Source organism: Zootoca vivipara, chromosome 3, assembly GCF_965207765.1.
Source record: "Zootoca vivipara chromosome 3, rZooViv2.hap1.1, whole genome shotgun sequence".
NCBI lineage: Eukaryota > Metazoa > Chordata > Lepidosauria > Squamata > Lacertidae > Zootoca > Zootoca vivipara.
In genome coordinates this window covers 69,744,463-69,766,167 of record NC_142586.1, presented here as the reverse complement: position 1 = coordinate 69,766,167, position 21,705 = coordinate 69,744,463, and the positions used below count along the sequence as shown (strand labels likewise).

At 43.0% G+C, this 21,705-nt stretch overlaps 2 protein-coding genes across 2 annotated transcripts; both read left to right on the top strand.

Moving 5' to 3' along the window:
• The first annotated feature begins 823 nt into the window (after positions 1-823).
• SFT2D1 (SFT2 domain containing 1) lies at positions 824-14,801 on the top strand. Its single transcript, XM_035108576.3, has 8 exons — positions 824-1,000; positions 5,914-6,000; positions 8,961-9,046; positions 10,461-10,542; positions 11,045-11,080; positions 12,152-12,210; positions 13,168-13,197; positions 14,196-14,801. The coding sequence occupies exons 1-8, from the start codon at positions 938-940 to the stop codon at positions 14,233-14,235; spliced, it is 483 nt and encodes a 160-aa protein (XP_034964467.3). The 5' UTR covers positions 824-937; the 3' UTR covers positions 14,236-14,801.
• Positions 14,802-15,156: 355 nt separating this feature from the next.
• PRR18 (proline rich 18) lies at positions 15,157-20,403 on the top strand. Its single transcript, XM_035108577.3, has one exon. It carries the CDS (start codon positions 15,548-15,550, stop codon positions 16,346-16,348), a length of 801 nt encoding a protein of 266 aa, XP_034964468.3. The 5' UTR covers positions 15,157-15,547; the 3' UTR covers positions 16,349-20,403.
• The last annotated feature ends 1,302 nt before the right edge of the window (positions 20,404-21,705 follow it).

Genomic DNA, 21,705 nt, shown 5'->3' with positions numbered 1-21,705 from the left:
TTGCCTCACTTATTCTTACTAAGCATGACTGCATCCTATGAAACTAATATTTTATCATTCATATGGTACCCTTTCCCAATACACTCAAGGCAGTTCTTCAGTTTAAAATGTAAAAATTGAAAAGAGAAGGTAAAAACAGCCTTAATACGGTCATAGAGCAATACATGGGTCGTGAGGTGCTGCACAATTCTTACACGTGGTTAGAACACATAAACCTAGGCGGCTTCTGATTTAGCCATTGGTTTACATATATATATCGTCATTTGTTTTATCTCTACCATTTGTCATTGGCGGTTTTACGTTCTATTTTGTGGAATTATGTTTACTTGTGCCAGCGCTCCTAACACTAAAAATAAACGCAGTTCATTGATAACAGAAGGAACCCTCAGCGAACGACACACCTGTGTCTGAAAGTGATGGATCGGTTCGATTAGACAAGATTGGGGGACGATATCTGAAGATCGGAAGAAAAGTTACGCGGATACGAGGATGGGAACAAAACGGGTAAGAGACAATAGAAAAAGAAAAAGAAAAAGCGAGCTGACTTCGGGTTCTCCATTGAATGTACGTGGGGGAAAAACAATGTCCCGCACATGGCGGCCTTCGAAGAGAAGCCAGAAACGAGCCGTGCTGCGTGTGACAAGCAAAACGAGAAGAGGGCGTGGCCAACGGGTATTTTGATCGCTATTCGGCGAGGAGAAGGAGAGGGCGGAACTACTGATGTCGGCGGGGTGGGAGGGGGGATTTGGAGCCATGACGGTTGGCTGAACCCAACTCGAAGGTGTTTCCGGGTTTTCCTCGACGGCCAGTTTCCGGTTTAGCTTTCCCTCAGGAGGCGGTTGAGGCACAGGAGCTGACAAGGCGAGAGCCCCGCGAGGAAGTGTAGGCGCTTCTCGGCGACGGGGGTCGGTGGTGCTGAGGGGCGGCTGCCGCAGCAATGGAAAAACTCCGGCGGGTGTTGAGCGGGCAGGACGACGAGGAGCAGGGGCTGACGTCGCAGGTACGGGGAAGGGCTTCGCCTCCCTTCTGCCTTCTGGCCGGGCTCCTTCGCCGTTTCCTCAGGACGAGCGCCAAGACTCGTGATGCGCCGGGTCTGCGCCCATTTACTCGAGAGCAGGCGCTGCTCGCGGCCACTCGCTCTTCCTCCTGTCTCCCAGCCAAGGGAAGTGAAAACTTTCGCTTTCCTTTGGCCTTATTAAGGGAACAGAAACTTGTGGCGAGTTGTTGTTTATTATCAGAGGGCGGCTGGGGGGGGAGGGATCCTGAGACCATCTATAAAAGGGGCAAAGAAGAGGGGATCAGTGAAACCTCTGGCGGGCCTCCGTAGACAGTGGTTATTTGTGGGTGCCTTAAGCCCCTTCTTCCCTCTGGGATGTGCAGGTGATTTGAGGAAGGGACCAGGCTAGGTTAGGAAGGGACCAAATCTTCTGCAGGAGCCAGAAGAGGCTTTTGCCCTATCGCATTGGGGAAGGTGGGTCATTCAGATCAGAGGAAAGAACATTTGTATTGTATACAGAAGGATTTAGGTTCCCACTCTGGCTTCCTCGGGAAGGACATGGAAATATTTATATATGAAGCGCCTAACTGGTTAGATTCTGATGCAGCCTGAGGCATGGTTGGGAGGAGGAGGAGGAGGTGAAGTTGGAATGTGAGCATGAAAGGCAAGAATTTTTCTCTGCTTTATTTTGTGGTGGTGCCTAATGAATATGAGTATCTGCTGCAAAAGGCTAATGGGCACATATACATCTGGCATCTCTTGCCCCTTTACTTACTAAAAAATAGCTTGGTCTGACCCCTTAGCTCAGATTGAGCAGTTGTGAAATGGAGTGGTGGTTTGCTAATTGTGGAGTTTGTTTAGTAAATACGGTAGCTCACTCAGCTTCATCTATGAGCAACCACAGCACAAATGATCACATCTGTTTAACAGAGGCCTTGGAAAACGAAACATATTGACCCCCTCAAGGTTAACTATCTATCTACTAACTGCAAATACGGTATATATTATATTTCCTATCTGTTTTCAAGTTAATCTGGTCTGGCTTTAAAGCTCAGTAGAAAAACTTTTCTCCAAAAGTGGTTTTGTTCACTTCTACATGTGGGTAGCTGTGACATTGTATGATGAGTTATTTTGAGAATCACCAGCTTCATAACATCTTACTTAAAAGTAAAAATGTATGTGATATTCTGAAAATGCTACACATTTAGCTACTCATGAGGCCTTTCAGTTCTGAATAAATTCCTCTAATGTGGATTTAACTAGCTTCGGAAACGTATGGAACATACATTGACACACTACTGGGACAGGGTAATTATACTGAGTAAAGCGGTGAGTGAGCCATACATAGTTGTGTCAAGGCTAAACACCATAAATATGGATCACACGTTTTCCTGGGATATTCAAAGATATTCAAAGTTCACAAAGTTCCTCTCAAAATGAGGAAACCCTAGTCTCTGATCAGGAATGTCAGAGTTGTTTGTTATCTCACTTTTGGGTGCTGCTGTTGAATGTTTGTATTTCTTTTCCTTGCTGCCTATATATGGATAAAGATTTTGATAGGAAAAGGTAAGTTATACATTGTTACATTTTGAAAGCTTTAAATTTGTTTTTGGTCATGGGAAAAGACATTTCAACAGAGTAGGAAGTCAGCACAATGGCCTAAGAAAGTAATATCTGGTCCCTGATAATAGCTCTATGAATTAAAGGTGGGGACTGACAAGAACAGCTGCAGATACAACTATCTCCTTAAGCATGAGGCAAGGGCAGGGAGGGAGGTGGAAGAGAGACATTCAGGAAGTCTTCCATTTCCCCTCGTCTGTGACCTTGTTTCTTTTGGGTGGGTTAAATATTTAATTCTAAATAGCTTGGCCAAAATTAAACCAGAATATGATCGTGTTAAATCTACAAATTTTAACACCATAATGTTAAAAGTTGCATCTCAATATAAAGAACTAGCAGGGAGTGTTCAGAGCTGCCCTCTTGCCAAGTTTGACGACAATACCTAAGTTTAAAAAATGGGTTAAGTCACACCAAAGTCAAGTTTTGGTCCTCCATCTTGATTCAAGATGGCAGCCAGTATCTAAACGTCAATGAAGAGTGCTGCCCACACCTCGGGGAGCCAGCCTTGTGCCAAGATTGGAGATGATATCTTGAGATGCGTCCAGACTTAGAGAGAACAAATGGACACACCCCTTTCCAAAATATATAGTAGATGAAGTATGGGAGAAATTATTTTTAGGTCAAAAATAAGTATGGCATGCCAAGTCCTATATAGTGGTGATAAGAGTTTGATGCAAGATGGGATGGAACAGGAACTGGAAGTTGGCCTGGACTCCTTGGCTCCAGGAGATGCCATCTCATATCACTTGGAGGATCATACATTATGTCCAGATTAATCTTGTTTACTCATACTTTTATGATTTCTAACAGCTTATGCTGTGCTACTTGCTATCAAAGCAAACAAGAACATTTCCATTTCACATGAACATAAACTGCTCTGCCCAGTTCAGTTCCTGCCCTTATTTTTGGCAGGTTTTGAGTCCTTAATTGGCTCTACACTCACTGGCAGAACACCTGTGTAAAGCACATGGTCTGCAATGAGCAAAAGTTTTGGGTTACTTTTTTTTAGGGTGGGGGCATGGGAGCAAGACATGAGAGTCTTCCAATAATAAGGTATGGAAGGAGTAAGTAGGAATAGGGGAAATGTCCTTCCTAGGTGATGTCTCTTACATAGCTGTAAATTAACATGCTTTAGTGGACAATCAGTACTCTTAAGAGGGTGCTGGAGTTTTCAGGCCTTTGAACCTTTGAAGAGAATGCTGTGCAGAAGTGTTTGAAAATAAAGACCTGTTGATGTGCTAGACCTTGTGAAGAGGGCCACCGCACCTGGCCATGTCCTCAGTATTGTGCCCCTTGTTGGGGATCCCAGTTGCTTGGATAAGCCTATGCAGCTAGCTCCCCCTTCATAGTTCATGAATGTGTAAAGGTCAGACAGAGGGGTAGGCCTGGGTGGGTGTAGGACATTGGTTCACTATATTCATTGTGCATTCCAATTTCAAAGACAGCAAACTCCATTAAGGAAAGATGTTCAATTGCAGATATCCTCAACTTTTTATATTGAATCTCCAAAATTTGCATGCTGTCTACAATGGGTTTGAGGGAAGAGTAAGAACAATGTATTTTTGCCTAAACATATTGGAGAAAAAGCCAGATCCTGAAAAGACAGTGGTGTTCTTTGAAGGGGGTGATGATGGCCATTTAAATTGAATGCAGCTTATTATGCCTTGCTGCATATTGAATATATCCCTGTATTATACCTGTATGAGCTCAGAGAGGGAACCAAGTAAAGGTTGATCTAGGAATCCCAAAGCAGGGCCTGGTTCACTGTCCAAACTGTTTCTAGCACCCCTTGCACCCTGCGTCACCCTTTGCCCATCTGCTTATTGTCCTCCCCGGCTATGCCAGAGGCCCCAAGATGTAAAAACCTTGAGAGGGAGGCATTGCATAGAACTGACAGGAAGACAGAGCAGCCTTGTAAAATGTAAACATCCCTGGCAATGTAAAAGGTAAACATCCCTGGCGAGGATCCTCTTATCAGAGGGAATGATGCATTAGCTGCCGGAGACACAGGGAGAGATTTGCTAATTGTATTATTGAGCTAAATTTGATCCTATCGTTTGCATTGCCTGCATTGTATAATTCTGATTGTATGGCTTAGCCCGCCCCCCGCCCCCAATATTCCGTGGATGCTTTTCTTCTTAAAATGCTTTCCTCTTTGCCTCTCTGTGTGTCAAAGTGTAATGTAAGCAAAAGGAACAGTGAGACAGCTTGCTGTCAAGGCCGAATAAGCTAGCCTTGTCTGGAACACAGAATGAAAGGCATAGAGGAGCTTATCAGCGGATGCATTCCCCGCCTGACGCTGGAAGTTGCTAGCTTGACGCATAAACTAGTCTTACTGAAGGCTTTGTTGAGTCAGCATATGTTTATGAGAAGGACCGGACACAGGAAGATCCATATATGTACTTGTAACCTATGACCCTCTTGCGTGTGCACACTCACAGAGTGGATTCCTGAGGAGGGGGGAAGGAGCCCAAGAAGTGTATAAGAATCTTTGCAAATTTGTCTTTCTTTACTCTTGTCGTGAAGGTGATCACCAAGAGTCTCTTAAATTTAAGAATTAAATTCTTTCTCTGGATTCAACCCTCGGTGTCGTAATTGACTGTCTTTGTCCCTGCCTGGGCGCAACTTAAGGACCCTTATTAGCAAATAAGGCTACATTCTTGAGTTGGGGAGGTGAAGAGACAGCCTGTTCTGGACTGGGTTGCAGTCCTCCGAAAAGAAGCTTGGTGCTCTTGAACACAATACTGTCCCTGGAGGTTCAGGTTTACAGAATCATAGAATTGTAGAGTTGGAAGGGCCTCTGAGGATCATATAGTCCAACCCCCTGGAGTGCAGAATTATGCAGCCATCCCATATGCAGATTGAACTTGCAACCTTGGCATTATCAGCACCACGCTCTAACCCAGGCATAGGCAAAGTCAGCCCTCCAGATGTTTTGGGACTATAATTCCCATCATCCCTAGCTAACAGGACCAGTGGTCAGGGATGGTGGCAATTGTAGTCCCAAAACATCTGAAGGCCGAGTTTGCTCTAACCAACTGAGCGATCCAGGCTGAAGTACACAAACTCTAGTGGTGGGTTGTTAAAGTTTCGAGATTACTTACCTCACACTCTTACACTTGGTCAAAAAACAACCCTGTAGAGAAAGGCCTTTTGGCTCAAAGACATAGTCTGTACATGCTCTGTTATTCAGCAATTATGTGACTAGGAAACCGTTAGTTGAGAAGCCTGTTTGTGTGAATTGCTCTAAGATATAGTACTGTTAGAAGCTAATTTCTTTCTTTCTTCACCCACAGGTGCTTGATTCTTCAACTCTTAGTTTTAGTACTCGAGTCAAATGGTTTGCTATCTGCTTTGCAAGTGGCATTGTGTGTTCCATTCTTGTAAGTAAAAACTTTGTAGAACATATGAAAAGCAACTTTGTTTCTTGGCTTTCTTCTTGTACTTCTTTTTACTTTCTGTTCTTGAACAATTTTTTTTTTGAGATACATAAAATTCCTTGGGCAAGCGATAGTAAATCTTGATATTCAGAAAGTGGTATAGCTCTCATGGCACTGTCTTGATTTCATTCTGAAATGAGATTGTATATTGAATACACTTCACCTCAAAATCCCCTATAAAATACACTTCACCTCAAAATCCCCTATAAAACAGCTATAAAGCTAGTCTCAAATGCATATACATAAAATTTCTACATGCAGGGAGGTTTTTTTAAATATATGTGAGAAAGCCATTCAAACATAGTGCTCCTTGTAAGGGTTGTGCACGACAGGGTATATGTTCATATACTACTGTTCACTTGAATTTATCAATCACATTTGCCTTTAAATATGAGCTCAGACCAATTTCAGACCTAAGTCTTAAAATCAGTTGAGCCGTGACAGTGATAATTAAAATTATATTTAATTCATTTATATGCCACTTATATGCCAAAATGTATTTACAGTTAATAAAAATATCAGCATGAATATTTAAAAACATTCAACCATTTTCCATAAGCTGTCCGGGAACGCCTCCAGAAATTAAATAAAGCATAGAACGGAAACTGTAGATGGAGATGGCCATTCCCTGTCTGAGAGATCTCCCAGATACAGTCTGGGTGTTCACACAGAAAAGGGGCTGCTTCACATCATGGCCATTCTTTCTTTTGTAAATGAAGGCATGCAGGACAAGGTCTCATTCTAGATCATAAAGAATGGAGAAGCATTTATCTCATGGTCTGAGCAGTGCGACTTTTAGATTAAACAAGACTAGCTACATCTTTTTTACCATTCTGAATGGAAGGTCCCTTGTAAGATCTAGGTTTCCTGGTGGTCTTATATTGAGAGACAGAAACCTGTACTAGGAAGTACTGTTGATTTGAAATATTATTTCAAATAATTCATTTCTTACAGTCAGGGAGATGTGATTTACTGAATTGCCTTAAATTTGGGCTTCTGCTTTTTTAGTTGTACTTTTAATTGCAAGAAGAGTTATTGTATAAATTGGTAGATAAACTGATTGACTTATACATGCAATTCTATTAATTTCAGATATTTAAGTCTGTCACAGTTACAGTGAGAAGAAAAAGTATTTGATCCCCTGCTAAATTTGCCTGTTTGCCCTCTGACGAAGAAATGACCAGTCCATAATTTTAATGGTAGGTTTATTGTAGCTGTGAGAGACAGAATAACAACAGGAAAACACCCAGAAACCCAGAAGACAAAAGTCAGATATTGATGTGCATTATGGTGAGTGAAATAAGTATTTGATCCCTTTGCAAAAGATGACTTAGTACTTGGTGGCAAAGCCCTTGTTGGCAATTACAGAGTTCAAACATTTCTTGTAGGTGGCCACCAGGTTTGCACGCATCTCAGGAGGTATTTTGTTCCACTCCTCTTTGCAGAGCCTCTCCAAGTCAGTAAGATTTCAAGGCTGATGTGTAGCTACTCGAACCTTCAGCTCCCTCCACAGATTTTTGATGGGATTAAGGTCTGGAGACTGGCTAGGCCACTCCAGGACCTTAATGTGCTTCTTCCTGAGCCACTCCTTTGTTGCCTTGGCCATGTGTTTTGGGTCATTGCCATGCTGGAATACCCATCCTCAACCCATTTTCAATGCCCTGGCTGAGGGAAGGAGGTGCTCACCCAAGATTTGATGATACATGGTCCCGTCCATCGTCCCTTCGATGCGGTGAAGGTGTCCTGTCCCCTTAGCAGAAAAACACCCCCAAAGCATAATGTCTTCCTCCATGTTTGACGGTGGGGGTGGTGTTCTTGGGGTCGTAGGCAGCATTCCTCCTCCTCCAAACACGGCGAGTTGAGTTGATGCCAAAGAGCTCGATTTTGGACTCATCTGACCACGACACTTTCACCCAGTTCTCCTCTGGGTCATTCAGATGTGCATTGGCAAACTGCAGACGGGTCTGTACATGTGCTGTCTTGAGCAAGGAGACCTTGCGGGCTCTGCAAGATCTTAGTCCTTCATGGTGTAGTGTGTTACCAACGGTTTTCATGGTGACTATGGTCCCAGCTGCCCTGAGATCATTGACAAGTTCCCCCTGTGTAGTTCTGGGCTGATTCATCACCATTCTCATGATCATTGCAACTCCAAGAGATGAGATCTTGCATGGAGCTCCAGACAGAGGGAGGTTGACAGAGGGAGGTTGTTTTTTCCATTTGCGGATTATTGCACCAACTGTTGTCACCTTCTCACCAAGCTGCTTGGCAATAGTCTTGTAGCCCAGTCCAGCCTTGTGCAGGTCTACAATCTTGTCCCTGACATCCCTGGACAGCTCTTTGGCCTTGGTCATGGTGGCTAGTTTGGAATCTGCTGGAATGATTGCTTCTGTCGACAGGTGTTTTTTGTACAGGTACTGTAACGAGCTGGGATTACAGGTAAGACCTCCCTTACAGCAGCTGCTTCTAATCTCAGCTCGTTACATACAGTGAAGATACCAAGTAGCCTGGCATCTGGCTGGTTGATAGGGGATCAAATACTTATTTCACTCATTATAATGCACATCAATATCTGACTTTTGTCTTCTGGGTTTCTGGGGTTTTTCGTATTGTTATTCTGTCTCTCACAGCTACAATAAACCTATCATTAAAATTATGGACTGGTCATTTCTTTGTCAGAGGGCAAACGGGCAAATTTAGCAGGAGATCAAATACTTTACCCCTTCACTGTAAACACTTAGAGGCAGTTAATTAACATCAGTATATCTAGTTGCCAGCAGAGGGTAATATTGGAATGTGCTAGATGTTTGCTGCTGTGATGATTTTGCGTTAGTATAATATTTAATGCCTTACCACTCAGACATCAACATGCTTCTAAAGTTCGCAAATGGGCTTATTTTGTATAGGGGACAGCAATGCTTTGGCTCCCAGGCTCTGGCACAAAACTCTTTGCAGTGTTCTATACCTTAGGAAATATTGCTGCATTAGCCAGGTATGGACAGATTTATTTATTTAAAAGTTTTAATGAGATGTGTAGTTTTAAGAACTGCAAACTGAGAAAAACATTGTATATGGTACTTTTAAAAGAAAGGACATAATAAAAAATGAATCTCTTTGTAAAATGAAAACTGCCTTCCTGTGTTGCTGTCTGTTTACGTGTATTTGATGTGAGACCTTAAAAAAAAGAGGATGCATCTTATCAGAAAATACTGACATTTCACAAAAGGAACTGGGGCATGCCTGCCTATCTGAGTAGATTACTAGTATGCACACCACCCTTGTAAATAACCCCACAAAAATTACTAGTGTGCCAAATAAGTTGCTAGTTTGCAGGGGGCTGGTAGCCTAAGGATCTAGACCTCTGCCCTCCTTCCAGCAGATGGCTCCATTTCTATGCTTTTACACAGGAAGTTTCCCTCTTATAGGAGCCTAGGGACAGAGGGCTCCATCCCCTCTTCACCAAACCCCCCACTCACCAGCATGCAGTTCCTTGTTGCGTATGGCTACCAGGCAATCATTTACATACAAAACTGATTACATATATATTTTTCCATGTACTTACCTCTTCTTCAAGATTAAGTAGTTTGCTCCACCACCAATTTTGTCTGTCAAGAACTTCAATTCTGAAGTTTTTTCACTGCAAAAAGTAAACTACAGTGGTACCTCGGTTTAAGTACACAATTGGTTCCGGAAGTCTGTACTTAACCTGAAGCGTACTTAACCTGAAGCAAACTTTCCCATTGAAAGTAATGGAAAGTGGATTAATCCGTTCCAGACGGGTCCGTGGAGTACTGTACTTAAACTGAAAGTACTCAAACTAAAGCGTACTTAAACTGAGGTATGACTGTACTGCTATTCTTTCTCTGCTTTGTCCCAGTAAAACATGGGTGTGTGTCTCTTTACAGTACCCTTGGGAAAGATCATTAAATACATCTGGATATTATAGGAGTAATAAGGCACTGGGCTACTTGCTGGTATTGCAGACATACTTCTTAAAAATTAGAAAGCATCCTTATGCTTTTAAAGGAATGTTTTTATCTGTAACACTCTACCCTTTTTTTGGTCTGCTAATATGACGCGTCCAAATTTTTGGCAGTTTTTAGAACTGGGTTAAAACTTGTAACTCTGTAACGCTTTATTAATTTAAATTAAGCAGAAAGTGCAGAAAGTGCCAGTGCCACAAGGAGGCAGCTGCTTCATGAAATTCCAAAACTAGCTGGATTGCAAGGTCTTCCTATATTCTTCCTATATTCTCAATGTATATCTGTTCTCCTCTAATTATGCTTTCAACACTAATAGAGGGGTATGGGGTTTAAACTATAAACAGTGCCGTTCAACAAACACACATGCTTCTTTGGTTCAGTTAATGACAGGCATGCTTATTGTTTTAATTTCTGACAAACCAGTACTTGCTTCTTGATGGGCCCTATGAAACAACTGAAAAAGATGTTTGAACCAACAAGATTAATTGTGACAATTGTTATGCTGGTAAGCTACATCTTTTCTCTATTTTAAAATAATGAAGCGTAATGTTGAGTTTCCCTGAGGGTATTCTGGCAGGATCGGTATTTAAATTAGAACTTCATAACATCACTGAGATGTGCCCCCCCCCAAAAAAAACCCCACACTGTGTTATGTATAACAGATCTGTTTTTAGGAGGAATCAGAAAATGGTATGATACAAGCAGACAACTGAAGATTGTGTTCAACTTTATCAATATATTTTGTCAGCAGAATAGGTAATTCAGGTTAGGTTATGCCTGTGTAGTGAGCTTACGTAATGCTTAGGTGGTATCTTTTGATTTTGAAATGTGAAAATGGAGGGGAATGGGTACATAGTACTTCTGGAAAAATACTAAATAAAACATTGAAACTGCCAAAAATGCACTAACTTTGGTAGATTTTCTACATTTCAGAGTTTTAGTGGGAAAATATTGCATAAATTATGTATTGCTTAAGTATATACTGATATGACTCTCCTTTTCTCCAGTTGTGTTTTATCTGTACCCTATGTGCTGTGTTCTGGGTGAGTAATATAGTCTTAATGTCAGCCTTTCTGGGTGTATTGGCACATTTGGAATTTTGAAAGTGCACCACCCCCTCTGTTTGTTCTTCTTCACCCTCCCTTAGTTTATTCCCTTCCCAACAAAAAGTGCAGTACACACATACACACACTTTGTGTTTCCAAGGAGTTTGGGCAAAAGTTTGATCTACTGGAGTTAAAACAGGCCTCTTGAATTTGCAGGGGTTCTCCAAAATCCCATCAAATTAAGCTTATATTGTAGACTACACAATAAAAATCGCAAATCTAATGTTTGTCAGCACCACGGAAACATTGATCCAATGCAGGAAAAACTTCATAATTTTAAACAGGATGACAACAAAACTACCAATGAAAGACATAAAGCTTTTGTAGACACAGAGGGGGGGGGAAGGAAATTCCTCAAGAGCACCATTAAACCCAAGGGTGCCATACTGGTGACCCCTTACCAGATTTAATGTGTCATCAGCATAAATTAGTTTAATGTTGAAAGCTGGGTCTGTAGGCTTTTGCTGTATCTAACTGAAGTCTGAAGTCCTTGGGTTTAGGGCTTGTGTAACATACTCTAAATCTAGCACAGGGAACCTGTAGCCCTCCAGACATTGTCGGACTATGACTCCCATCACCCCTAACCATTGTCCATGCTTGCTGGGGATAATGGGAGTTGGAGTCCAACAATATCCAGAAAACCATATGTCTCCCACTCCTGCTCTTAGTGCTTTTACTACTGATGTAATCCTGGCCATAATTTTTAATGAAAACATCTAGTTAACATAGTATTTTATATGGTGTAAGCCAGTCTAGTGAAAATATTTGCATATTTAATACTGCAGTCCTATATAAGCTTGCTTGGGAATAAGTCCCATTGGCTTTGGCAAAAGTTACTTCCTAATAAATATGCATACTTTGGGCTATGCCCTCTAATGGAAGTGTATAGCAATGCATTTTGCTCAAGGGTTAATTTGCTATTGGAGCTTCTTGAGACTCATTTTAAATTTATTGATTTTAAAAATAGTGTCAACAAGCTCACCATATGTTCCTTATCTCTCTCTCTAGTGGGGTAAGAAAGGGCTAGCTCTGCTCTTCTGCATTCTGCAGTTCTTTGCAATGACCTGGTAAGTCATAAAATTTTTTAACACTGCTGTCATATGAAACTCAGCATGTATGTGCGGTATGTTATCTTGCAAGCTGTGCAATGTGATATTGCTGTCTTGATCCATAGCCTTTTATAAAAGTATCTCCTCTGCTTCAGAACTTACTGCAGGTATATTTAAAAAAGCAGAATTGATTTATCTTTTCTCTCTCCCTCCCTGCACCCACTCCCACCTGTTGCTTGGATTTTGAGGTCTGAGTATGTGTGCATATTTAGTAGTTTTCAAACAGTGTTCTTGTGAGCTTTGAGATTTCTGTGAAAGTTACCAGGGGCTCCCCAATGAGATCAGGAGTAATGAAAGCAAGGGGATATCCTATTGCAAAAGCAGAGAAGTCCATTTTTTTGTAGGCATAAACCGTTGGAGGTCATCCAGTATTAGATGGGGGGAAATAGATTCCGAATATTTTTTTTCTGTAAGCTTTTTCTAAATTTAAATTTATTAAACTGCATGTTGGGGCGAAGATAGTGTCCTATTTTATTACAGCCTTGTTTAGTACTAGCCTGGTAGCCATGGGCAACAAGGTATTTCATGCTGGTGAATGAATGCATTAGCGCAAGAAGGACACTGTGTTCCATCCCACCTCCGTCAGACCCTAGCGGGCTAGTCACTTGTGCTTATTTTCAAGGCTGTTTTTGCTTCCTCTTGGACTACTTCGGTTCTGTGTCACTTGCATAAGGCCAGCTTGTGTACCATCTTGGAGGAGGCTGTGTAATTTGCTTGCAACAAAATCTGAAATGGAGAGTGGATTCAGGAATGCCTTGGCAGTACACCTAGTTATTTCAAAAGCCCTCTTATTCTAAATTTACGTGTAATCTGAATAGGTAATCTAAAGGACATATTGCAACAGGTTGACATTGTAGAAGGTGAAGTAAAACAGGAAGAGTAAGCTAGTGTTAACTTTTCCTCTTTCTCTTTCAGGTACAGTCTGTCATATATCCCTTATGCACGGTGAGTCAACTTGCTCTTTTGCCCTGCAAAAACAAGAGCCTATATAGTTATCTTGTAGCTTTTAAAAACTGTTCTTGTGAGAAACTATTCTTCAGATTTTTTTCTATGTAATTGTATCTAGCACATCTTACATCACTAAGTATTTTACAATTGCTATCCAAAAACAAATTTCCTGTTACACTCAACTTAACCTTGTACTGTGCATCTTCTTACCAAGTAGAGCTTCTAATATTCCCTTCCTTAAAGGACAGAGGATTGTTTTGAAAGCAACACACTAGTTCTTGTGATGGCTAGCTGACAACCTGCCACCAAAGACAGCTAATTGTGTGCGCTCTGTCTTGATACATGCTTACTTGAAAGTTGTTGTTGTTGTTTAGTTGTTTAGTTGTGTCCGACTCTTCGTGACCCCATGGACCAGAGCACGCCAGGCACTCCTGTCTTCCACTGCCTCCCGCAGTTTGGTCAGACTCATGTTGGTGGCTTCTGTTAAATGCAGTGGCCTTTATTGCTATGAAAGCATATTGCTCATCATGATATACTGCTCAAAATAAAACAGGGACAATTTCATGTGAGAATGTATTTATTGAAAGCATATTGAGGAGGAAAATTCCTTTCTCAGACCATCAGTAACACAGTAGCCTGGTTCACACAACATGCTAAGTCAAACTATAACTTGCTGAGACCATGTGAACTCCTGGAGAAATGCTCACAGGTGTTTATCTCCTCCCTGGTCCCGTTTAGCTTTGCATGAACTAAGCTAAAGTTTGGCTTAGCATGCTGTCCAAAACCAGATTTGTGGTTAAGGCATTTCTTTACTGACCACGAGATGCAGTCAAGGTTTGATTGTGTCATACAAACCAGATTTGTATCTGATTTCCTGGTAACTAGATGTTATCACAATTGTTGTGAGTGTTATGATAATAAATGTGATTGATAAAATTAACATGCAGTATAAGCATACAACACACGGTGAGATTTTCTTTTCTTTTCTTTTAAAGGGATGCAGTGATAAAATGTTTAACGTCCTGCCTAGGTTAAAGTGAACTGAGAAGAAATCTGCAATATTTTTGGAAGCCAACTACATTTCTCCCAAGTTTACTTGGATTGTTTCAGCACCTGAAATGGTGAAATCCACCTTCCACAATAGATTAGATTGTGTTAGTAAAATAATATTTTAAAAACACACAGCACTGGCATATCAGGAAACAATTGTTTAAATATTTGTTCTTAATCTCAAAACTAGATCAAGGTAGTTTTTGGATGTCAGGTAAAATGCCTGTAAATACTTTTGTCTAAAATTTGCTATTTATCATACCATTTGTGCATTATTGTTACATGCTTTTCCCAAAGAATTTTAAAATTATTGTAAAATGAAGTATTTGCTAAATTTATAGCTAATGTGGCTTTTTGAAAAGTTAAAGTATGTGTTAGCCTGGAAAGACTGTAAATGTGTAATGCTGTTTTTAAATGCTTGAACTTCTTGTTAAGCTTATATTTTAAATGCCAATTTTTTTGTACTGTGATACTTAAAATACACTTGACTAAAAGTGCTTATGAGTAATATATTAAATCATTGACTACAAAATAAATATACTTTAAAAATATGCACTCTTGAATTGAAGATCTACCTGTTTTGTAGAATAATTTCACTTGGATATTACTGGATTGGTTCACATCCCATGCCAAACCATTATAGAGTAGATCCTTGGGCTCATGCATTCCCTTCACACGTTCAGTTACATACTTCCTGTTAACTTCTTCTTTGGTGATCACTCTAGCCAAGTAAGATTGTCTTCCACTAACACGGTTTTAACAAGGAGTACACTGTAGTTTGCAGGGGGCTGAATGTGTACTGGCAACATTTACCGGTACTCTGCGCGCAACAGACCAGACGGGGCATAACGAGGAGAGGCGATACAGTATTTTTGTGTGTGTGTGTGTGTGTGTGTTTTTAAGGAGAGACAAACTACAGACGCGCAGAGTCGTGTTTCTGGAGGCGCGTTGGCGCTCGCGGGATTTTCTCTTTACGGCTGCCCCTCCGTCCGCAGCCACGGCGCCCGGCTCGCTGGCCGGCCTCCGCCGCCGCCCTCGCCTCTTCTCCCCCCGCCCGGCCCTCTCGGCTCCTCCTCTCGCCTCCAACCAGCCGCGACCGCCGCGTGTCTCATTCATCCGCAGTGCCAGAGAGCGACGTTCGCCGCGCGGCCGGGCTCGTTCGTGGAAGCTGCCTGGAAGCCCCGGCTGAGGGCGAGAGGCTGACCGCCGCCTCCTCTGAGGCGAAGATGTCGAGCTGAACTACACCACACCACACAGGAGGAGGAGGAGGGAAGGGGCTCCCGCCGGCGGCCGCGCCATGTCCCTGCCTCCTATCGCGCCACCACCTGCTGCCGCCCCCCGACTCCAGCTCCGGAATGCGCAGCAGCCGACCCCGGGGGTTCCCAAAAAGGCGCAGGCGCCGGCGCCCCCCCTCGCGCCAGCCAAGCCCCCTCGGAAAGGTCGCGGCGGCGGGGTCCCCGCGGAGCGCCCCGGCGGTGTCTTCTCGAGCTCCTGGCCCAGCGCTTCTCTCCCGAGGCAGCTGCCGCGCAACAGAGGCGCCCCGCCGCCGCCCTCCAGGAACCCAGCCGCCCCGACCGTGGGGGCGCCTCCGTCTCCGGCGTCGCGAGGCCGCTCGGTCGTGGGGCCGCCGGGCCCGGGCGCGCGCTCCTGCGAGAGCCTTTGCGCGGCGGCGCAAGCGGGGCGCGGGGAGGCCGCGCTGCGCTTCTCGCTTAGCCTGCCTCCCGAGGCAATCCGGGTGCTGCAGCGCCGGAGCCTGGAGAAGCAGCTGCAGCAGCAGCAGCGGCCGCGCGGGAGGACGCCCCGCTCCGCCTCCCCGGACGCCGCGAAGCGCCCCCTCGCTGGCTGCTCGGCCGGCGGCGGCGGCGGGGACTTGCGCGCCCTGCTGCAGGTGTCGCTGCTCAACGAGCGCCACCGCTACGACGACGTGGAGTACGAGGAGGAGGCCGACGGCGAAGGGGCGGCCGGCGTCCCCGGAGCGTGCGCGGCCGACGAAGGGCTGGTGCGCAAGTGCACCGAGTGGCTCCGCGGCGTCGAGAGCGCCGCCGCCCGCGACCGCGCCGACAAGCTGGACACGCTGCCGCACTTGGGCACCCTGTGAGCGGCCGGCCGGGGGCGCCTTTTCCCGGGAGCCCGAAAGAAAGGGCCCTTGGCCAAGAAGCAGGCAGACCCCAGCCCGCCATTCTGTTCCTCGGGGTTGTGTCGTAGTTCGTTCTTCGTCGCCAAAGGCCGCCTTCCCACATCACCTGTTGTTGACTGCGAACGGATTTCCTTCTCTGTCGGCAGAAAGCTCTTCCACCGGCCCGGCCTGTGACTGTGTGTGTGTTTTCTAAAATATAACATAACACGTTCCAAGCTCAACCACGCCGTTGTCTCTTATAAGAATTGCTTTCATCTCGACCCTTTTCCAATGGATTACTGCAGCTCAGACGAACAATTCATCTCTATGCAGATAGTGCGTGGAAGAAAATGTGCTTAAACGCCCCCTACACCCTTTTGAACGTGAGAGGTGCCTCCCTCTTGGGCACCCTGCGCTGGGAATCTGTTCCACATTTGTTTGGGGCTGCTGTTGTAAGAAAAGAAAAGTTATTGCTCAAAATCTTAATCGAAAAAGACAGTTTTCCTGATGATCTTATGGAAAACCAACCCTTTGTGTTATTTTTGGCTGGAGCAATAGAGACAATACTGTAGCTTTAAGGTGATGGGGAACGAAGTTCAGCCTCTCCGTGTATAGATTTTACTGTGGCCAAATGTAAATGTTGAACTTTTTCATGGTTGTGTTTAACTTATTATGGTAACATAGTAATGCATTTTTATTTTTGTAGCCTGTGAAAAGAACCGAGTGCACAGAGACAGCTGAATGTTTTGTCACACTTTATAAAAGCATAATTCTCAGCCTGAGGTCTAGGAGAAGGTAGGGAATCTTGTTAGTTTCGCCAATTTTTCTTCCCTGTTCCTGAGACTGCGAATGTTAGGAAAGAGCTTTTGTGCTACATGACTTAAGTGCAAGTGACTCCAAAGAAAGAGGCTGTGTACAGTACAAAAACTTGGCACAAAATGTTCAGTACTAACAAACTTTTTAAAAAGTAGCCTATATTGTAAATGAATAGCACAGTGATTTTGTAAATTTGTAATATTTCTATTTATTTGAATAAACAGTTAAAATTGGTGAGGAAGCATATTTTGCCTGTTTATTCTGCTACTCCACAGTTATGGGGTGGGGTGGGAAATAAAGGATATAGGGTTGAACAATCCTGTATTTTTAAGTGCTATTGTTTCAATGGGTGAGATTTAAGCATAAAGCTCTCTCAGTTGAAATGGATAGGGCTGCAAATTGCTTTGCTCTGAGTGAATTGTTAAAATAATTGCTGTTTTTATAAAATAAACCCAGCAGATTAGTAATCTCACACTGGAATGATAGCTAGATCTTTGAGATCATTGTGCATAAAGGAGCCAGGGAGGCAAGATAAAAAGCAAAGGCTCTGCATCAAAATTGAGTTTTCTGAGGAACTCTAGGTGAGAGATATTTAGCATTTCCGTATTTGTGCTGTGTACCTGTCTTTTAAGAGAACTGATAGAAACAAACACCTATTTTGACCCTAAAGGATAAACAAGCCCTCTTTTCTTGCTAATCGTTAACAAACTTTCGTATGGAGCAAAAAAATAGCACTTAGTTATAAACAAGATAGTAGTCAACGCTAGTCCCAGGCAGAGTACATACACCCATTGAAGTTAATAGGCTTAGGTTTAGTAGGAAGGAATTCAATATCTGCTAAGGCAATTGTTCCATCAGGGCAAGCATTTCCCCCTTTTCCCACCATGTGCTTTTCTGGGGGTTCTCCCTATCTCCCCTTACAAGGGGCTCATGGTGGGGAGGAGAGCCCCCTTGTGCAATCAGAAGTCCCTACATAGGGCTTCCATGGAAAGGACTTGTTAGTTGAATCTTGCCCTTAATGTCAGTGGATCTGCTGTGAGTAGGGCTTTGTTGAAATTCAGTGTAAGTTTTACTCAAAGCAAACCCATTGAAATTAATGAACATGCTGATTCTACTTGAGTTAGGTCCGTTCATCTCAATAGGTCTGCTTTTTGCTGAATTCTATCCAGAGTCCCTTAGCTGGAGTTGGTGCCTAAAGATTACCCAAATGAAGGCAGCAACCAGTGTTCTGAGAGCGGGGGAGGCCTGAACATCTTTTTTTTTCCTGACATGATTCAGCTTCTAACTAAATACATCTTTTTGGCTTTAGCTTTGTGTGCTGGTTTTATGCTTATTTTAAAATACAAAGAACACATTCATTGGAAGGTTTTTTTTTTAATGCAGCAGGCAATGAATTTCTCCAAAACATTGATGCCAGCAGCAAGGGAAATGCTTTAGACCAGGGGTCATTTCATACATTATCTGAACAGCATGGGAGCTGCTTGAATGTGGCAGAATCCCACGCTGCTCTCAGCACTTAGAATGGAAACAGCAACTGATGGGGATTCTCTCTGCTTCCCCTGCCAGCCTTGCCCAGCCCATAATGTTCTTCCTAACAGATGTTACCAGGGTAGTATGGACCTAAGGAGGCAGTAGCTGCCACATGACTCAGGTGGCACATGGACTGTCTTATGAATCACATCTATAGCTTGGAGAGAGAGAGAGAGAGAGAGAGAGAGAGAGAGAGAGAGAGAGAGAGAGAGAATGAGAATTATTTGGCAATGTTTGGGATGGAATGGTGTGGAACACAATAATGCATCTGCAATTTAAAAAAAAACCATTTTAACTATGTTGCGCATTAAGAAAGAACAAAATAGTGCATTGCATGTTCCAAATGGTTTTTAGACTCCAAGCAGTAAATATGAGCATAATTGTGAGCCTGTTAAACACAACATGATCACAGCTTTTGGAAAGTTAAGTAGGGTTACCATACGTCCAGAACTTCCCAGACATAGTCAGAATACTGCAGTTAGAAGCAGTGTCTGGGTGGAAATCGCTGAAATGTCCGGGAAAATTTGGACGTATGGCAACCGATGTCAGAAGTCTAGATTTTTGTGAATTTCCTTAAAACTAGCTCCAAAACTTCTTTTTGAGGAAAAAAAGCTCAGCAACTTTGGGCAAAGCTGTCAGATTTTCACTTTTTGAAATATGGCAACCCTAGAGTTATGCTCCAAGTCTCATCAAAGGTAACTGCTTCAGTATGGCATTATCAACAGCCAGCCAGAGTAAACAGAACTGTTGACATTTCCCAGCCCCATATATAGGGAGCATTTGGCCCTCCAGATGTTGCTGAACTACAACTTCCAGCAAGCATGGTCTATATGGAGGGCCAAAGTTTCTCCACATCTGCCCTATAATGAGCCTTGAAATCTTAAAGAGAGGGAAGAGACACCAGAGCTTTGATTCTGAGAAACCCTAATACTGCTTTTTTTCTTCTACCTCATTTCATTATTGTATAGTAGATGAGCTGTGGCCTTCTAGATGTCATTGGACTCCAACTCCCATCATCCCTGGCCATTGGCCATGCTGACTGGGGCTTCTTTCGTTATTTCTTTCATTTGGTCTGTGACTTCTAGGTCCCAAAGGACCAATTCGCAGAAACCCCAATTGATGCTTGCTTCAATTCAGTAGTAAAGAGAGGGTTTTCCAGGGAAAGTGGCAGGACAAAAGAAAGACCTCTCAGACCTCATGGCCCAAATGGAAGCACAGATGAGTCCTGAATCTCCTGCCCCTTCCTTTCTTTTAATACATATTAAACTTCTTTTTTAAAAGTGGCTTTTCAGACAGCAGCTGGCTGTCAACTTTTTCCAGAGGCATCTGTCTACGTGAATAGACACGTGCAAATTAGCATGCACAGTATTTGTGTCATGGGCCTATGTCCTGAGTCCTTTCAAGTACCCATCAACGCCCCTGCTGCGTACATTTGCACATCTGGGCTGGCTTTTCTCTGGGTGACTAACATCCAGTGGTGATTTGCTTTTTTATATAACCTCATACCATGTCTTTCAATAGTTCACAAATTCTGTTGTATGTTAAGCAGCCCAGGGAGGAGACTGTCAACAAGTGATGAGTGTTCGTAGTAATATTAAGTATTGTTGATCCATGTATGTACTGTTAAAATTCTTTATATATCAGTTTGTGGTTTTTATATATTTGAGCCATTAAAAATTGTATTTTCAGGCTTTGTGTGTTAAAATTATATCTTATGTAAATACAAGTCACTTCTAGGATAATTAATACAGAATGAAGTATGAAGATAAACAAAATCAGAGGGATCAATCCTTGTAGCCACCAAAATCATTTCCCCTATCTATATGACAGGAGCACAGTTGAAATATTTTTGGAGTTAACTTTGTTAAGCCCCCCTCTCTCTATCTCCCTGTGTGTGGGGGGGGGTGTTATTGTTGTTGTTTATTAGCCTCCTGGGGGCTGACAGAAAAGGGATGGAGAAGTCATTTATGTGCTGGGCACAGAGAAGAGGGTTCCTCTGCTTTAGCAACCTGCTTGGTTGTGCAGTGAGAGACTAGAGAGCTAAATCCCTTCTTTGCCAGCCCACTTGCTTGCCTGCATGAAATTATTAGTCATCTATTCTCCCAGACTAGTGTTTAAATTAGGATTGGAGAACCTATAGTTTTTCAAATGCCGCTGGACTACAACTCCCATCATCCCTGACCATTGACCATGCTGGCTGGGACTGTTAGGATTCAGAGTCTGGCAGCATACAGGGAATCTTAAGTAGCTTTACTTGCAAGCAAGCTCCATTAACGTAAATGAGATTAATTCCAAATAAAGCCATTTGATATTATGCGGAAATGAATTGAAATATATCCACCTAATATGTTTAGGGGACAAGGCTTTTATTTGCCAACAAAAAGTTATTCAAATCTCATGAAAATATTGTGCAGTTAACTTTCAGAACCAGGATCAAAAAGTTCTAAAATAATATTAAGTAGGTAGCTAGCTTTCACTTTTTATTTACTTCAGTTGGAATAATAATAATAATAATAATAATAATAATAATAATAATAATAATATATTATTATTATTATTAGTACCCCGCCCATCCGGCTGGGTCTCCCCAGCCACTCTGGGTGGCTTCCAGCAAAGATTAAAATACAAAAAAATGTCACAGATTAAAAACTTCCCTAAACGGGGCTGCCTTCAGATGTTTTCTTAATGTCAGGTAGTTGTTTATCTCTTTGACCTCTGATGGGAGGGCATTCCCCAGGGTGGGCGCCACTTCCGAGAAGGCCCTCTGCCTGGTTCCCTGTAGCTTTGCTTCCCGCAGTGAGGGAACCGCCAGAAGGCCCTCGGCGCTGAACCTCAGTGTCCGGGCAGAACGATGGTGGAGACGCTCCTTCCGGTATTTTGGGCCAAGGATGTTTAGGGCTTTAAAGGTCAGCACCAACACTTTGAATTGTGCTTGGAAATGTACTGGGAGCCAATGTAGGTCTTTCAGGACCGGTGTTATATGGTCTCAGTGG